The sequence below is a fragment of the Phoenix dactylifera genome, unplaced genomic scaffold, assembly GCF_009389715.1.
Source record: "Phoenix dactylifera cultivar Barhee BC4 unplaced genomic scaffold, palm_55x_up_171113_PBpolish2nd_filt_p 000589F, whole genome shotgun sequence".
Taxonomy (NCBI): Eukaryota; Viridiplantae; Streptophyta; class Magnoliopsida; order Arecales; family Arecaceae; genus Phoenix; species Phoenix dactylifera.
This window is the reverse complement of record NW_024067988.1, coordinates 115,029-134,454: the sequence shown is the minus strand read 5'-3', so window position 1 is coordinate 134,454 and position 19,426 is coordinate 115,029. Positions and strand designations below refer to the sequence as shown.

At 38.2% G+C, this 19,426-nt stretch overlaps 1 protein-coding gene across 1 annotated transcript; it reads left to right on the top strand.

The window, feature by feature from the left end:
• The first annotated feature begins 231 nt into the window (after nt 1-231).
• Nucleotides 232-12,601, top strand: LOC103707704 (probable cellulose synthase A catalytic subunit 8 [UDP-forming]). The gene is made up of 15 exons (XM_008792298.4): nt 232-715; nt 917-1,054; nt 1,226-1,418; nt 1,536-1,744; nt 1,875-1,971; nt 2,087-2,276; nt 3,128-3,394; nt 3,539-3,884; nt 3,974-4,111; nt 4,495-4,620; nt 4,704-4,916; nt 5,300-5,564; nt 8,270-8,472; nt 10,841-11,191; nt 11,705-12,601. The coding sequence occupies exons 2-15, from the start codon at nt 1,031-1,033 to the stop codon at nt 12,287-12,289; spliced, it is 3,207 nt and encodes a 1,068-aa protein (XP_008790520.1). The 5' UTR covers nt 232-715; nt 917-1,030; the 3' UTR covers nt 12,290-12,601.
• The last annotated feature ends 6,825 nt before the right edge of the window (nt 12,602-19,426 follow it).

Genomic DNA, 19,426 nt, shown 5'->3' with positions numbered 1-19,426 from the left:
CTCCATCTCTTTTCCATTCTGGATGGCAGGACCTATAGCGAGTAGCCAATCAAAAGCATCCAGCTATGCAATCCTGTTAATTTCTTGCCTGAGCGGAAGCAACAGCTCCCCTCTGGTTAAATCGCATGTAGTGGTTCTTCTTGCACCTTGTGGTCCTTACTATGTGGACCAATCACATACTTGATGAGAGCCCTTTAAGTGATTCAAACTCATTTGTTAATGCTTAGGTCCAAAGAGAGTATTGAGCAAGCATAGAGTATACGAAATTGTTAAAAAATGGATAGGATGCGGTCGAAATCCAGATCCAAATTGACTTTGATCAGAAGTTTTGGAGCAGGATTTAGCCAGCCTGTCATCTTGACTTAAGCAGCCTCCTTACCACGCCAATCTCATGAGTGTCGGCAGTAGGCTTCTCCTAACAGCTAGCTGGATCTCTTCCTCTCCTCTTTCCTCCCACCAGCCCAGCCATCTTCACACTGGCATTTAAAATTCTAGATATCTTCTCTTCATCTCCAAAATATAAATATAAGTTTCATTGTTCAAGGTCGCTTTCGATCTAAGTTTCTTCTTTTTGTTGCATTGCTGGAATCCTCTTATCTCTCTTCCATTTGCTGTGGTTCGAGATCATTTCCGCGCTGGTGGAGGGGAGGAGGAGCGGGGATTCCAGGTCTTCGGGTGCTGTATGTTGGATCTCTGGAGCAATTTGTTCTCAGAGGTGGGTCCTTTACCTTTCTTCTTCAAGAAATCTTCTCCGATTGTGGGTCTTATGACTACGAAAATTTTGTGAGCGAGACGTTACTTTTTTGGATCTAGGTGTCTGTTGCCGTTTCATAGAAGGATTTCACAGATCTCTATGGGTTTGTCTTAGCTTATGCGAAGTCTTATTTGTGATCGTTTTTGTTCCTGGTTTTGGTAGGGGTGAGGTTGGAATCGGTGGCCATGCGTTGCATTGGACTGAGATCTGGCTAAGATTTACGGTCTTCGTCCTTCAGATCTGATCAAGAGAAGCCCCTTTTGCTCGGAGTAATCCATGGAGGTGGACGGAGAGACCGGGGTCAGTACATATTTTGGGGCAAAAATGTTCTTTCTTTTTCCCCCTTCATATTTTGCTTAAATGTAGCTTCTTTCCGAGAATTTACTTTTCTCGGAGAATCAGTATGTAGAATCTTTTTGATTGTTGGTTTGCTCAGAGTTTTGACAAGTGTCTAATTTTTGTTCAATGAAGAAATCTGCGAAATATGCCGGTGGCCAGGTCTGCCAAATCTGCGGCGATGGCGTGGGCGCTACGGTGGATGGCGATCTATTCGTTGCCTGTGATGTCTGTGGATTTCCTGTCTGCAGACCGTGCTATGAGTATGAGAGGAAGGATGGGAACCAGTCGTGTCCCCAGTGCAAGACCAAATACAGGAGACATAAAGGTTTCAACATGGAAATGACCTCGTTTTGTACTGATCTGCATCATTTAGTCTTCTTATTCTTACAATGAGTGGTTTCTCTTTGGTAACTTCTCTTGCCCTTTTGCTTTTAATTTTCAGGAAGTCCACCAGTTCATGGGGAGGAAGGGGATGATGGAGATGCTGATGATTTGAGTGATTTCAATTATTCCGGCAATCAGGATCAGAAGCAGAAGATTGCTGAGAGGATGCTGAGCTGGCGCATGAGCAGGGAAGATGCCGGGCCTCCCAAGTATGATAGTGGGGAGATCCCTCGCAATCACATCCCTCTGCTCACTCATAGCCAGGGGGTATGATTTTTTTCTTTTTTTCCTTTTTTTGCTCAATGTACTATCTCTGAGATTCATATTTTTTGTTTTTGCTGTTTCTTATATATATATATATATGTGAGTTTTTTCTTTTTTACTTTGATTTTTACAGCTATCTGGGGAACTTCCAGTGACTTCCCCTGATCATATGATGTCTCCTGGAGGAGGTGGGTCTGGGAAGCGTGTGCATCCGCTCCCTTATCAGTCACGTACGTATATCCTCTAATGGCATTTTGTGTACAATATTACAAAGTTAGCATGGGGTTTTATGTGTTATTATGTGGACTCTGATCTTTAGATCGTTATTTTTCCTACTTTGTGCAGCTAATACATCACGAGAATTTTCGGGTGGATTTGGAAATGTTGCTTGGAAAGAGAGGGTTGATGGATGGAAGGTGAAGCAAGACAAAAATGTTGTGCCGATGACCAATGGGGCTAGTCATGCCCCTTCCGAAGGCAGGGGAGTTGGTGATATCGATGCAACTACCGATTATAATATGGAGGATGCTTTATTGTGAGTTCTTTGCTAAAGAACTATTCCTCTCTGCGCTTTCTATGAGAGGAAACTTTGATGTTTCATTTGACGTGACATCTACTTCGATGATCTAGAAACTTTGACGTTCTTTGCTAAGGGACACAGTATTAAATTGTTACAAGGAAGGATCTAGTGAGAGCTGCTGTAGTTTGTTATTTATTTTCATAACCAGTGCATTATAACAATTACAATTTGCAAAACCTTTAACCATCATTGTTATATGGAGGTCTTTAGAAGAGTTTTGACACATTTCAGGATGTTCTGAATGGTGAAATATTGGTATGCCGTACATGTGAGTGGAAATATGTTTTGGTGTATACGTGATATAACCAGTTGTACCACCTGTCTTAGCTTAACACTTCTTGATGTCTACACCATTTGTTGGAAAAGTCAACTGCTTACTTGCAAAGATGATTTCTTCATAAATTGACAATCTCAAGTGTTAAAAAGTTGTCGTTAACTGCCCCACTGTCCAAGACCTTGACTACTCATTATATCATTGCACATAAGGAAAAAAAGGAAGTTAGGAACACTTAAATATAAGCAATAACACTTAAACTCTTATAGTTTTTGAAAAGAAAGTAATAGTCTCTTTAACTTTCAAGAAGATGACATTATCTAGACAAGTTAACTAGATATTATATTATGTGGAATTTCACTCTTAGAAGCTCTTGTAACTTGCAAATTCTTCGCCCATGTCTATACTTATGAAATATTCTTTGTTATCTAGAATGTTTCTTCATAATACTCTTTGGAAATATAGAAGCTCTTGAAATTGGACCATTAAGAATTTTCTTACTGATTTTTATTCGCTGCCTTATGCACTGCAGAAATGATGAAGCTCGCCAGCCTCTTTCTAGGAAAGTGTCACTTCCATCCTCCAGGATAAACCCATACAGAATGGTGATTGTCTTACGGCTTGTTATCCTCTGCATTTTCCTACATTACCGTGTTACGAATCCTGTGCGCAATGCCTATGCTTTGTGGTTACTTTCTGTGATTTGCGAGATTTGGTTTGCTATATCCTGGATATTGGATCAATTTCCTAAATGGTTTCCAGTGAATCGTGAGACTTACCTTGATAGGCTGGCTATAAGGTATTTACTTTTTGAGTTCCTCTATTCTTCCTTTAGAAGTTTTTGTTATTCTGAACCTTTAAACTTCCAGCTGCCAACCTATCAAATTCGTCTTTTTATTTTTGTATTTTTGATATTATGATTCTGAATTCACTTAATCAACAGGTTTGACCAAGAAGGTGAACCATCTCAGCTGGCTGCTGTTGACATTTTTGTCAGTACTGTTGATCCTTTAAAGGAACCTCCTCTTGTCACTGCCAATACTGTGCTATCAATTCTTGCAGTAGACTACCCTGTAGACAAGGTTTCTTGCTATGTTTCTGATGATGGAGCTGCTATGCTGACATTTGAAGCCCTGTCTGAAACTTCAGAATTTGCAAGAAAATGGGTTCCGTTCTGCAAGAAATACAGTATTGAACCCCGGGCTCCTGAGTGGTACTTTTCTCAGAAGATTGATTACCTGAGAGACAAGGTTCATCCTTCATTTGTGAAAGATCGTAGAGCTATGAAGGTATCTAAATTACATGGTTTTTTTTCTTTAGATGGGTCTCTCTGTTTCTTTGGGCATGCCTCCATCTGACAAAAATCTGTTTACTGCAGAGAGAATATGAGGAGTTTAAAGTCCGCATCAATGCCTTTGTTGCAAAGGCACAGAAAGTTCCTGAAGAGGGATGGATCATGCAAGATGGCACACCTTGGCCTGGGAATAACACCAGAGATCATCCTGGAATGATCCAGGTTGGTGCACTTAGCAGTTTTGCTTCACTCTGTCATGATCCAAATTGAAGTGCCAAGTAATATTATTTCAGAATGGAAAGACCTGGATTCAAAGTTACTTAGATATAATTTGAGACAATGTAATATATTATTCTTTTTGAGGAAAAGTATAAAATATCATTCAAACTACTGAAAATAGTAGTTCCAAAACTTAAACCTTGTACTGCTTATGGATCCATACTTCTCAAAGATTAAAAAGAAAAAAATAAATAGAAGAAAGTCTCCAGAGTTTGCTATCTGTTATTATAACATGCTTGTTTTAAATACTACAAATCACTGATATGAAATACTGTTATACTGGAAGGTAGTACTTTATGCTTAATATGATTATTCATAATGTGCAGGTTTTCCTAGGCCATAGTGGAGGACTCGACACTGAGGGTAATGAGCTACCACGTTTAGTGTATGTATCTCGTGAGAAGCGTCCAGGTTTCCAGCATCACAAGAAGGCTGGTGCAATGAATGCACTTGTAAGTACCCAAACATAGAAATACATATTTAGCTGCATATAGATATCTCTTTCCTTATTAATTTAATCAATATTCCTCTGCAGGTACGTGTGTCAGCAGTCCTTACTAATGGATCCTATCTGTTGAATCTTGATTGTGATCACTACATAAACAACAGCAAGGCATTGAGGGAAGCAATGTGCTTTCTTATGGATCCAAACCTCGGAAAGTCAGTATGTTACGTACAATTTCCACAGAGGTTTGATGGTATTGATAGGAATGATCGTTATGCCAACCGTAATACCGTGTTTTTTGATGTAAGTAGGACATTTTTAGTTTGTTATTAATGGTTGTAGATGATGGATAGTTAGGAGCATATAGGTTCTTGCATGACAGTATTCGGTGCATTTTAGCAATTAATTAACAGTTTCATACTCTGATAGTTAGGAGCATATAGATGGGATGAGGTTTGTTGGATATTCGTTTTTTGGATTCTTTTTATTCCTCTAATCTTTCTGAAGTTTGTCTTCAAGCCATTGAACATGCAGTCCTAAAAGATATATTCGTTTTAGTTTCAACAAGTGAAAGATATCCAAATGAATATGATTCTGAAAGTAAAAACACCAAAAAACATATTTAAGGATTTATGCAACTTCCAGTTTCTTCTGACCAATTTTGTTGGTATTTGTATTAACTCTAGATCAATTTAAGAGGTTTTGATGGCATCCAAGGCCCTGTTTATGTGGGTACGGGGTGTGTCTTCAATAGAACGGCTTTGTATGGTTATGAACCTCCTATCAAGAACAAGCATAAAACAAAAGGGTTCCTTTCTTCGTTCTGTGGTGGCTCTCGGAAGAAGAGTTCAAAATCAAACAAGAAGACTTCTGACAAGAAGAAATCTAGCAAGCATGTGGACAACACCGTGCCAATATTTAATCTAGATGACATAGAAGAGGGGGTTGAAGGTAATTGTATTTCATTTTGGTTGTTTTAGCAAATATATGAGGCCCATGAACGTAATGATTTTGTTGTTGATGTGCACCATTCATGCCTTCTAATTGAAATCTTGAAACATGTTTTGGTGGCAATTTATGTATTGCTTTCCTGTCATTTGAAACAAATACATAGGTCTCTGCTTGGGAAAAGCCATGATCCAGTGTCATTATGCTGATCATGTCTCAGGAAAAGGGGAGAGGGGGAAAAAGAGCACAAGTTTTATTGAATGTACAAAGCATAAGCAACTGATGCAAAAGCCTTCAGATTTTATACTTTCTCATTTCTGATGTCTCTAGTGTTCTTGAATCTTTTGTTATATAAACATTATCATGTTGATGCAAAAGGTTATCCAGTTATCTAGGCAGCAACACTCTTAATTGCTTAGACAGCTAGGGGTGCTCGTGGAGTTTAAATAATTCAATGATTGCAAAATTTGTATATAAATCTGCTAAATAAAATGCCGATAAAGTATTCTTATTGATAGAGAATAGTTATTTTAAACAACCAAATTTTGAGATTGATTGAAATATTCATATATTATTCACCATCATTTGCATTCTTGAATCTTCAGCTTAGTACAAGTAACTTTTATATATTGTTCATGACATGCTCAGGTCCAAAGATTCCATTGTTAACATGAAACTGTTCTCTTTCGCAATTTTGTTGTGCACGAGAACACCTTGATGCTATGAAGCATGGACATGGATATGGGCTATGGATGTGACATGATACAGATATGCTAATACGAGATCTGTTGAATAAGTAGGATACTACATGGCTAGGATATGAAAATGAATACACACACGTATACACACACACTTGTATGTATATATATATATATGTATAAATATGATGTATTTGTATACGTATCTATAGCTGTGTGCGTGTGTAAAGTATACAAAAAGCATAGCAGCCTATCAAACAACATAGTCCATACATTATATGATATCATGAACTTCGACAAACTCATTATTTGGCAATCATTCAAATTCATAGACCTTGATTCTGACTGCATATTACAATAATAACATCAAATTCCAAAATTAAACATTAAATTCATCATTAAAAGTTTAATATTCATGAAAAAAGAGAAAAATCTCTACTCAACATTCCCTTAGGTATTGGGGGAGTATCTTGAGCATATATACAAGAAGTATTTGTAAAGATTTTTTAATTTTAAAAAATAGATACTTAGGGAAGTATCAAATATATATTCTAGAAGTTCTAATTAGTATGGATATACAATATGTAATTGATGCAGACATGGCATTCATTTTGAAGTATTAGTGCCTCCTAGTCCTATAGACAACAACGACATGTTGAACAAAATATACAAGGGACATATTCATGGAAGAAATGGTAAGTCGCAAGCTACATGACATTGCCAAGTGCGACATTCATGAAGATTGTCTTCTATGTGAATCCTATATTATAAAATTACGAGGCACCTTTTTAATACCTAAATAATCCAATCAAGGTCTGCAGTACCGGAACCGACACTTATGCCAGAGGCCGGCGGTACGGTATGGTATGGTACCGTGTCATCCAGTCCTGACGCATATCGGAAAAGAAAAACCGGAGGGGGAGGGACAAGGAGAGAGAGGAAAAGAGCGAGAGAGGGAGAGAGGGAGAGAGAGAGATGGAGAGCGAGGGGAGAGATGCTAGGAGAGGGAGAGAGGGGGGGGGGGCTCGGAAGCCCTTCTCTCTCCCTCTGGTCATCTGTTGGGTGGAGCCGAGCCCTATTTTGAATGAAATAAGGGCTCGGCCCATTTCTTTAAGGAAGAAAAATTTAAAGAAATTAGTTTATTGGCCAAGGTTTGCCAAACTAGTATTGGAGGGTCTACTGGTCGGTGACCCATATCATGCTATTCTGGGGCATGCCAAAATAGGAAGAGTCAGAGAGGGAGGGGGAAGGGGAGGAGAGAGAGGGAGGGAGAGGAAGGAAGAGGGAGAGAGGGAGAGGGAGAGGCCATTAACATCGTTCAGGGGGAGATATAGAGAAGAAGGGAGGGAGAGAGGGAGAGGGAGGAGAGAGAGAGGGAGAGGCCATCGACATCGTTGAGGGGGGGAGAGAGAGAGAGGAAACGAGGAGAGAGGGAGAGGGAGTGAGAGAGAGGTCGAGAGAGATGGAGAGGTCGTTGTTGTCATTGGCAGGGGGAGAGAAGGAGACAGAGAGACTTACTTGTGGGACCTTGTTGGTGTTAGCATCATCGTTGCCGAGCTGTTGGGGATGAATGGAGGACATTAGGGTTTTGAAAGAGGGGAAGGGGCGAAGCTGTGAATGGAATCGAATGTGCAAGGGTGACTGGGTGAGGCTTTAATGAAATTGAACCGAATATACGAACAGTGCAGGTAGCTGGTGGTCTGGTCCAATACATTCTGAACCGGCCAGTTCGGCATAGTAGGCTATATATTATATAAACATATCACCTAGGCAGAATTTCATATTTAATGTTGTCAGTTATAAATCAGTTTTATGACTTTGGAAGTTTATTTGTTTATCAAATGCCTGCCTTGTCCATGTTCGATGCTTGTTTTATGAACCTGTCATGTAGAATATTGCTCATTTCATGTTCGGTTCCTCATTGGTCTGGATTGTGTAACTTAGTGTTTTATTTGGCTTTTCCTGATTTGATGTTGCTAATTCATGTTTTTTTTTGTTTGGAAAATCCAGGTGCTGGTTTTGATGATGAGAAGTCCCTGCTCATGTCACAAATGAGCCTGGAGAAAAGGTTTGGCCAGTCTACTGTTTTTGTTGCCTCTACGCTAATGGAACACGGCGGTGTCCCTCAGTCAGCAACGCCCGAGTCTCTTTTGAAAGAAGCAATCCATGTCATTAGCTGTGGATACGAGGATAAGACAGAATGGGGAAGTGAGGTGTGAGAGCTAGCAATGTGAAACTCTTGCTTTCTTCTGCCTTCAACTTTTCTAAACCAGTGATATTTATATTACCTTGCTCAGAATAATCAAAATATATTATGCGCTGATCCTATCCTTTAAAAAGAATGGCAAAATAGACCAGACCCTGCCCAATCCTATTTGGGCTGGGTTTAGGTCAGGATTTTTCAGTTTGTATTGGGTATGGGTCAATTTTCTTGATCCAGATTTTAAATTGGTTGGAATGGGTCCGAACTTTTACTTGACTCGAGTCATGAGGATATAGTTTTATTTGGACAAAGCAAGTTTGGGCTAAGGGAGAGTTTCTAGCACTTGGTAATAGTCCAACTTCTTTCAGTTGACAAAACACGCTAGTGTTGCTTCTAGCAATATTCTTTATATACATTATAGTTCATTCTGGATGATGAATCTGCAGGAGTACACTAGAAAAGCTACTGTTTATAGATTCTTGGTGTTATTGTCATGCCAATTGATGATTTCCATAATGATCTAGTTCATGTTTTTTAAAGAATAAAATTCAATTTTCGCCGTCATAGGAGATTATAACTGGATGATAAGTTTTCGTTCACTTTACTATCATAGTGCAGATTATGGGGGTGGAGCCCATGTATCTCTGCCATTTACCTTTTTATCTCTCATACTCTTCTTTTTCTTTCTGAGGACTCTGGGTTGGGCTTCTCCCTTATAGGTACACCCTTCTTAAAATAGATACACCACTCTATTTTCTCTAAAGTGACTAAAATAGACAAAAATACATGATACTAAACCAGAAATATATTTATCAAATCTACATCAAAAATTTTTTGGTTGGTAGATTTAAGCCCATGCATCAAATCTTCTCTTCTATAAACCATGTGCTTTTGAACATGCCAAATATTGGTAGAAAACTATAAATTTAGCTTGCACAAGATGCTATTACATGAACGATATAGCCACTCCATTTTCTAAATGCTACCAAGGTGAAGCCATTATAGCTTGCTGACCACATTTTTAGTTGCCTAGATGTCATCTCGAGGTAAGGACACTCTTATTATCTGTTAAAGAAAAAAAATGCAAGTCCAACACACTGATAGAATTGTGTTTGTTTTCATGATATGTGTGGCATCTTGGTCTGTGAATTATATCTACTTCTTATTTCATAAATATGTTCTTAGCTTCTGACGAAAATCAATTATTCTGAACAGTTTCTGATAGTATGGCAAAGAGGTTTATGGATGTTTTTAATATTCATTCTCTCTTCCTCTTGTTTTATTGGACCTTGAGTTGCAACAACTTCTTCTATTTGTAATCTATCAGTATGTCATACAGAAATGGAGCTTTTCCATTTCTTTTTATATTTCTGATTTTTGCATAAATTGCTTTCTCTTTTCCTTTAGCCATATTTATGCAACATATGAGTTAAACCTGTTTTTAGTATGGAATCTTTTGATTAAGAATTTATGCTTCTTTCTGATTGATATTTTTGCTGTGCATGGACCCTAGTTCATAACACCATTCACTTAGTGTAATATGTACCTTATGCAAGACCTACCAGCATGTCATTTATTGTTGTTGATATTTGCTTATGTGCTGTCTACCATATTTTTGCAACTTGGTCACTCTTGTTTTAGTATGGCATGCTGCTTTCTGATTGATATATTTACTAATGCACAGGCCGTATTTCATAATACCATTCATCTAGTGTAATAGTGTATCTTATGCAAGACCTGCCATAATTCCATTTATTGTTGTTGATATTTGCTTATTTCTGTTGCCTTTTCCCAAATTGAAAACTTTTGCTGATTCAGCCTTCTAATATCCAGGGTTCTCCTAGTTTCCAACTAGAGCCTGGTTAAAGGTTGACAAGGTATTTTTAGAGGGGAAAGGAAAAGCAAGATGTACTTTTGTATGGAAAATAGTAATTTAAATAGCCTAAATTCTGCCAGGAATTGGCTTTTATGGTAAAAACTCAGTTTTTATAAACTTATTTGGAAGTAACTTAAGATACATTTATCAGGAAGGCAAGCAGAGGTGCCGATGAGGAACAAAAATTCCCAGAAAACCACTTAAATATGAGCTCCAACATAGAACTGATTGATGAGGAATTTCATAAAATAATAGTTTGATGCTTTATGTAGCTGCCTCTTGGTTGTTGCTAGACTGCATTATGGTCTTATCAATCAAGGACCTCAACACTTCTGAAATGTGTTCATTTTATCATGCTAGTTAGTGGTCTCTTGCTCCTTTAGAACTTGGGTTATGCTTTTTTCCTCTGCACTGTGTGAAAGCTTTTCATTATTGTCATGACAAGTTCCTTCCACAAGCTTTTTATGATTGTATTCTAATAAGTCTTTAACTGCCTTGGCAGATAGGATGGATTTATGGCTCTGTTACAGAAGATATTCTCACTGGGTTCAAGATGCATGCACGTGGCTGGCGGTCAATCTACTGCATGCCTCAACGCCCAGCATTTAAAGGATCTGCTCCAATCAACCTTTCAGATCGTCTGAACCAAGTGCTTCGTTGGGCCCTGGGATCTGTTGAGATTCTCTTCAGCCGCCATTGCCCAATATGGTACGGGTATGGAGGACGGCTGAAATTCCTAGAGAGACTTGCATACATCAACACTACCATTTATCCACTCACCTCGGTTCCCCTCCTCTTATACTGCACACTGCCAGCCGTCTGTCTACTCACTGGAAAGTTCATTATCCCTCAGGTATTCAGATTAACCTTCTTAAGCACTGCTAATATGAGATTGCAAGCAATTTGGTTTTATATTTAAAACTTTCCCTTCTGCTCTGTAAGCTGCAAATTGCAGTCTGAAGGAGCCGAGCTTTCGGAACTGATCTTTATAGTTAAACAGCAACCCATATCCCACCCATGTGAATGGGGTTGCATAGCTCAAAGTGTGATCTATCAAGGTTCATTAACATTTTCTAGCGAGCTCTTGACCTAATGTCCATGTTTTGCGGTGCTGACCATACCAGTTACTGGCTATACTGACTCGTACTGCTAATGATGTCTTTTAGACTAGATGGGTTGCTGCTGCAAACTTTATTAATGTTAATTTCGATTAAACTTCTCGTGGCCAGACTCATCTAGTCTAAAAACCATCAGAATTAACAGTCTTTATGCATTGATGTGTTACTATGCAGATGCGAGCATAACAAGCATGTGCTATTTCACAGGCAACTAAGTGTTTTTTTTACCTGCATGAATTTGATTACAGATTAGCAACATAGCCAGTATCTGGTTCATCTCTCTCTTCCTTTCCATCTTTGCCACTGGTATTTTGGAGATGAGATGGAGTGGTGTTGGGATCGATGAGTGGTGGAGGAATGAACAGTTTTGGGTCATTGGAGGTGTTTCTTCCCATCTCTTTGCTGTCTTCCAGGGTCTTCTCAAAGTTCTTGCAGGTATTGACACCAACTTCACTGTTACCTCCAAGGCATCGGATGAAGAAGGTGACTTCACTGAGCTCTACATGTTCAAATGGACCACACTTCTGATACCACCAACTACCCTTCTGATAATAAATCTGGTGGGGGTGGTGGCCGGGATCTCCTATGCTATAAACAGTGGATACCAGTCATGGGGTCCGCTCTTCGGCAAACTCTTCTTTGCTTTCTGGGTGATTGTCCACCTGTATCCGTTCCTCAAGGGTCTGATGGGGCGGCAGAACCGAACTCCAACTATTGTCGTTGTTTGGTCTATTCTCCTTGCATCGATCTTTTCTTTGCTGTGGGTTCGAGTAGATCCTTTCACCACTCGGGTAACTGGACCAGATATTCAGCAGTGTGGAATCAATTGCTAGAAGATTGAGGCAGAAAGGAGGAAATGCAAAAAGATGCATCATATGCTCCCAAAAGACTGCAGAAATGGTTGAGCTTATTTATGTAGACTCGTACACTCTTGGGGCTTACAGATTTTACTTAGAGCTAGGACTTGTTTTAGATGTTTGCTGTTGCACACATTAAATTAATGTCATTATTTTTTTGTCTATTTCCTGTATTTTTGGGTCAAACATGCTTGCCAGCAATTGCTAATGATTTCATTTTTCGTCCAATGGAAAAATTTGACTGTTTGTCTACTCTCGGTGGCATAAAATTAAAGCGATTTATATCAAGGCCTGCTTCGTTGTTGTGTATCTACTTTTTTTGTTGGATTTTTGTTATTTTAAAATAAGATTTGCTTGAAATGAATATACTACCAGTTGGGTGCCACAATAGGTGCAAGGCAGTTACAACTCTAACTGCATAAATGCAGTTTCACTCCAAGAGGTGCCAGGTAGTTTTCACAACCTTTACACTCCATAAAAAACATCCTTCTCATTCAAAACAGGAGAGATATTATTATTATTTTTTCTATCTATTGCTGTTACTTTGATCTCTGGTTCAGTTCGAATTCCAGTTTTTGCAATCTGTAATTCGAAACATAGCAGTCTTATATCCTGAAAACAATATTGCTGTGGTTATTACTATTGCAAACTAGAGGGAGGCAATAATTGTTTGAAAGATAGATTTACAGTCGCCTACTGCTCTACGGTGAAGCCATATTCCACTCTTTTTCCAACAATGTTTCAAACAATTATTCAAGTTCGATGGCGTCCACAAGTTCAACAATCACATCTTTGAATGTTGTATCACAAGACTTATTCAAACTGGATGGTTTTGATGGTAACAACTACAACAGATGGAAGGAGAAGATGGAATTTATTTTGACCACATTGAAGGTTAAATATGTTCTAGAGAACCCCTGTCCTACGGTTCCAACAGAAAACCCCACAGAAGAGCAACTTGCAGTTAAAAAGAAATGGGATGAGGATAATTTCTTCTGTCGTGGTAATATCCTCAATTCCCTCACTGATTCCTTATTCGATATGTATGCACCAATGAAGTCTGCCAAGGAGATATGGGAGGCGTTAGAGACTAAGTACAAAACAGAGGGTTCTAGCAACAAAAGCTACCTTGTAAGTAGTTATTTTGATTTCAAAATGTTTGACAATATGCCTATACTAAACCAAGTTCATGACTTACAACTTATTGTTCAACAAATGAAATCTGAGGGCATCCCGGTTGATGAAAAACTCCAAGTGGGTGCAATTATTGCCAAGTTACCACCAAGTTGGAAAAATTACCGCAAGTCTCTTAAGAGAAAGAGTGACAATTACACTCTTGAGACTTTTCAAAGGCAACTTCGAATTGAAGAAGAGTCGAGACTTCGGGACAAACTTGAGGAGAATGCAGAAATGACAAAGTTTGCTCATGTTGTTGAAACATACAACCCGAAGGGTAAGGAACCATGGTTGCAGAATTCTTCTAAAGGAAAGAATAAAAGGAGCAATTTTAGAAAAAGAAAATGTCATTACTGCAAGAAGCAAGGACACTTCAAACATGAGTGTAGACTTCTTAATAAAAAGGAGCAAACCAACAATGTTGAAGAAAAACTTGTTGCTGTAGTATCTGAAGTAAACATGGTGGTCAACCAAACTGGTTGGTGGGTGGATACAGGTGCAACTCGTCACATCTGTGGAGACAAAAATCTCTTCAAGAAGTATGAGAAAATGAGAGACGAGATCGCTCGGCATGGGAGGAAAGGAAGATCTCTGAACTAATTAGGGATTGGATTCAAAACCGGAAGCGGTAAGGCTTCGCCGTTTGAGAACACCGGGGGTTCGGGGGGTGGGCCCCCCGGTCTTTCGTCTAGTTAAATTACCTCCTATTCCCTCCCGAGGGGGGCTTTGGGGGGGTAACGTTCCATAGCCTAAGGAAGGGGAGGGGGTTCGTACTCTATATGGGAAATTCTTCCACTGCGAAAGTAGTTGGAAAAGGGACTGTAGAATTAAAGTTCACTTCAGGCAAAATTGTAACTCTGCAGGATGTGTATCATGCCCCAGAAATTAGAAAGAACTTAGTGTCTGGTGGTCTTTTGTCAAAGTATGATTTGAAACTTGTTTTTGAGTCTGATTAATTTGTACTTAGTAAGAAGGGTGTGTTTGTTGGCAAAGGGTATGCTGACAATGGTATGTTCAAACTGAATTTGATAAATGAAAATATTTCTGCTTATATTGTTGAGTCTTTATCATTATGACATGCTAGACTAGGTCATATGAATTATGATTCTGTGCAACGTATGATTAAATTGGATTTGTTGCCTTCTAATTTGCAAAATGACAAAAGCAAGTGTGAAACTTGTGTTAAAACCAAATTAACCAGAAAATCTTTTCCAAATGTAAATTGATTTCCTCAAATTTACTTGAATTAGTACATTCAGATGTATGTGATTTGAATAACAAATTGACAAGCAGTGGTAAAAGATATTTTATCACTTTCATTGATGACCTTTCGAAATATGCTTATGTTTATTTGCTTAGAACAAAAGATGAAGCATTGGATCAGTTTAAGTTGTACAAAGCAGAAGTTGAGAACCTCCTTGAATGCAAAATTAAAATGTTAAGAAGTGATAGAGGGGGGGAATACTTTAATAATGAATTTGATGCATTTTGTGAACATAATGGTATCTTGCATCAAAGGACAGCCCCATATACACCACAACAGAATGGTGTGGTTGAATGAAAGAATAGGACCCTAATGGATATGGTCAATGCCATGTTAGATCATTCTGGTTTACCTAATGATCTTTGGGGTGAGGCAATTCTGTCAGCCACACATATCCTAAATAGAATACCTTCTAAGAAAAGTTTAAAATCACCTTACGAATTTTGGTTTAAACGAAAAATAAATTTGGGTTATTTTAAATTGTGGGGGTGCCTAGCCTATGTTAGGTTGCCTGATCTTAAAAGATCAAAATTAGGACCAAGAACTACTAAATGTGCTTTTTTAGGATATGCCTTAAATAGAAAAGCATATCGTTTTCTAGATATGGACTCAAAATACTATTATTGAATCTAGAGATGCTGAATTCTTTGAAAATGTCCTTCAAAGTGTCCAAATCTTTAGATCCAGATTTATATATTAAAGAAATTTCTTTAGGAAATTATGCTTTGGAGAATGATGAGAACTTGGAAATCAGAAAGTCCAAGAGAATTAAAAAAGCAAAGAGGTTTGGTCCTGATTTTATGACATATCTTCTAGAAGGTAGATCTGATTGTGTTTTGAATGAATATGGTGTTTGTTGTCATATGGAAAATAATCCTACTACATTTGATGAAGCAATAAAATCAAGAGATGCTAACTTTTGGAAGGAAGCTATTAATGATGAAATGGAGTCCATTCTATCAAATAATACATGGAAGCTAGTAGACTTACCTTCATGTTCTAAACCTATTGGATGTAAATGGATTTTTAAAAAAAAAGTTAAGACCTGATGGATCCATTGACAAGTATAAGGCTAGATTAGTAGCCAAAGGATTTAGACAATCAAAGGGCATTGATTATTTTGATACCTATGCTCCTATGGCTAGGATATCTTCTATTAGAACTCTTATTTCATTAGCCTCCATATGTGACTTCAAAATCCATCAAATGGACGTAAAAACAGCATTCCTAAATGAAATTTTGGAAGAAGAAGTATATATGGAACAACCAGAAGGTTTCATAATACCTGGTCAAGAAAAGAAAGTATGCAAACTAATTAGATCATTGTATGGTCTAAAGCAAGCTCCTAAGCAGTGGCATGAGAGGTTCGACAATATTATATTATCCGATGGTTTTCAACTAAATGAATCAGATAAGTGCATCGATTCTAAGATGGTTGTTCATAATATTGTGATAATATGCTTGTATGTGGATGACATGCTAATTTTTAGCAAGAGTGATTCGTGCATTAAAATCACTAAAGATTTTTTGTCATCACATTTTGATAAGAAAGATATGGGTATTGCAAATACTATTCTTGGTATTAAAATACACCAAATTGATGGGGCATATGCAATATCTCAATGTCATTACATTGATAAAGTTCTGAGCAAATTTTCTTATTTGTTTGATAAAGTTTCGAGAGTTCCTTATAATCCCAATTTGAAGCTTGAGATGAATAAAGATCGATGTGTGTCTCAACTTGAATACTCAAGAGTAATTGGAAGTTTAATGTATGCAATGCATTGTACTCGGCCAGGCATAGCATTTGCTGTGGGCAAATTGAGTAGATACACAAGCTATCCAAGCATTGAGCATTGGAAAGCAATTTCCATTGTATTGGGTTATTTGAAAGGAACTAGATCCTACGCACTGTACTATGGAGGAAGTCCTTCTGTAATAGAAGGATATAGTGATGCTAACAGGAATTGCGTAGATGATGGATCTAAATCTACAAGTGGATGGATATTCACTCTTGGTGGAGCTGCTATTTCTTGGGGATCCAAGAAACAGACTTGCATAACTCACTCTACTATGGAGTCCGAGTTAGTGGCCTTGGGAGCAGCTGGAAAAGAGGCTGAGTGGTTGAGAAACCTTTTAATAGACTTGCCAATATGGCCAAGTCTGATGCCTCCAATTTCAATGCATTATGATAGTCAAGCCACATTATCAAGGATATATAGCAAGTCTTATAATGGAAAGTCAAGACACATAAGTCTTAGACACAATACTATAAGACAATTATTAGAAGAAGAAATAATCACAATTGACTACGTTAAATCATGTACGAACTTGGCAGATCCTTTAACAAAAGGCCTAAACAAGAATCTGATTCGCAAAACTTGTTTTGAAATGGGTCTACGACCATTGGAATAAGACCACCAAAAGATGGCAACCCTACCTATGCTCTAGGTTCAAAGGGCAAGAACAGGTCTTGAGGGTGATAGTTGTAGCACTTCTTGAAGACCCATGCAGAAATGAATAGTAAGTGCTAATCCTGTAATAAAATGGAAAGGTTGAGTTTAACTCTTAATGGGTTCGCATAAAAGGTGTAATTATCTACAGGAACACCTAGAAGAATTCACCTATGTGAGTGTAAAGTCAGGCCGCTTTTGTCGGGGTTTGGTCAACCACCTATAGCACTCATGAAGTCGAGATAACGTGCATGGCCATCAACGTGCGGCTGAGAAGAACAATAGAGATTATGGTGTTGGTATGTGCAGATTCTCCGGTTGTATCATAAAGTACGTTAGTTCAAGGACTTCATGTCTACAAGCATACTGATGTAACTTTGAGAGTTTTGCTCTACGTGGAAGTTCAAACTCTAAAAGTACTTTCATTTATGTATCAACATCCTGTGTCACAGCTAATTTATTTTAAAATAAGTGGGGGATTGTTGGATTTTTATTTTAAAATAAGATTTGCTTGAAATGAATATACTACCAGTTGGGTGCCGCAATAGGTGCAAAGCAGTTACAACTCTAACCGCATTAATGCAGTTTCACTCCAAGAGGTGCCAGGTAGTTTTCACAACCTTTACACTCCATAAAAGACACCCTTCTCATTCAAAACAGGGGAGATATTATTATTATTTTTTCTATCTATTGCTGTTACTTTGATCTCTGGTTCAGTTCGAATTCCAGTTTTTGTAATCTGTAATTCGAAACAGAGCAGTCTTGTATCCTGAAAACAATATTGCTGTGGTTATCCCTATTGCAAACTAGAGGGAGGCAATAATTGTTTGAAAGATAGATTTATAGTCGCCTACTGCTCTACGGTGAAGCCATTTCCCACTCTTTTTCCAACATTTTTCTCTCATATTTTATAGCTCTGTCGTCTGTTGTTGATTATCTATTTTAGTCTACGATAATCATCTTCGATCCTTACTGCTGTTTGGAGGTTGGAGCAATCACCAAGTTAAGAGTCAAGGTTGGTGCCTAGTAATTCAGAACTCTCTCTATCTGAACAAATTGCATTTAGGCAGGATGACTAGCTTTGTTTGGCTTGCTGTGTCATATTTTAGCATAGCTATATAGCTTTGCTGACATGGGCCAGATTGGTGAAGGGTTTTAGCATGTTATAATGCGCAGCGGAAGTTAGGAATTTTAAAAATTTCTTGATAAAGTTCCTTAACATAAAACCCTTATAAGCCAAGATCACCTTAATGAAAGCAATCAAATAATATAATATAAATGCAGAAATAGAACAATACCTCTAACGCTAATCCAATATGCAGAATTTCCACTAGGTGCCCAAGTGTTCACCCTCCAACGTTGATCCACACGAAAACTTGATTTAAGTCTTAAGCTCCAAAGACTTTGATCCTTAATGCAGAATTCTTAAAGAACTCTAATGGCTTGCTTTCCTTTCTTTCTATTTTTCTTTAACCTTCTAAAATCACTTCTAATCCTTTTGTCCTAAAGAAGACCACCTTGTCTTGGCTTAGGACACACTAGAAGCAATGCTAGAAAGAAAGAAACTAATGTAAGAAAGAAAGAAGAGAGGAGTGGGGTGGAGTTGGAATGATGAAACCCATGGAGTGCTAGCCTATTTATAATAGGTGTAGGGATGCATCTCCAAGGGATGCATCCCATCCACACATCCTTTCATGAAAGGACATCATCTAAGGGCCATATCAAATAAGAGGAGGTGCAGATCAAGTGAGGAGGTGTATCAAATGATATGTCCTTTCATGTGGTGCCATATTTTGACCAAGTCAACATCACATGCTAATCACATGTCCATCACGCCTCACCTCTTGATCTTTCATGATGATGATCCAAGGGCTCCAATGCAAGGTGCCATTTACTTGACCCATTATGTCTTCATCCAATGGTGGGATTAAGATCCAATGGTCAATTATGGTAGCCATTCTCTAACCCAATCCAATTGGGTTAAACCAACTCTCCATTATGTCTTCATCCAACGGTAGATCAAGATCTAACGGTCTAGATTGAATGATTTATTAAATGTAATCCAATTAGACTCAAACCAAGCCAATTAGGTGCCAACTCTTGGCTAACCCATATTAGAATATGATCTAATCAAATTAGATCAATTAAGAATCAGATTCGAATCCAATTCGAATCAGATTCGAATCCAATTCGAATTAGGAGCTAAGGTTTGCAACACCT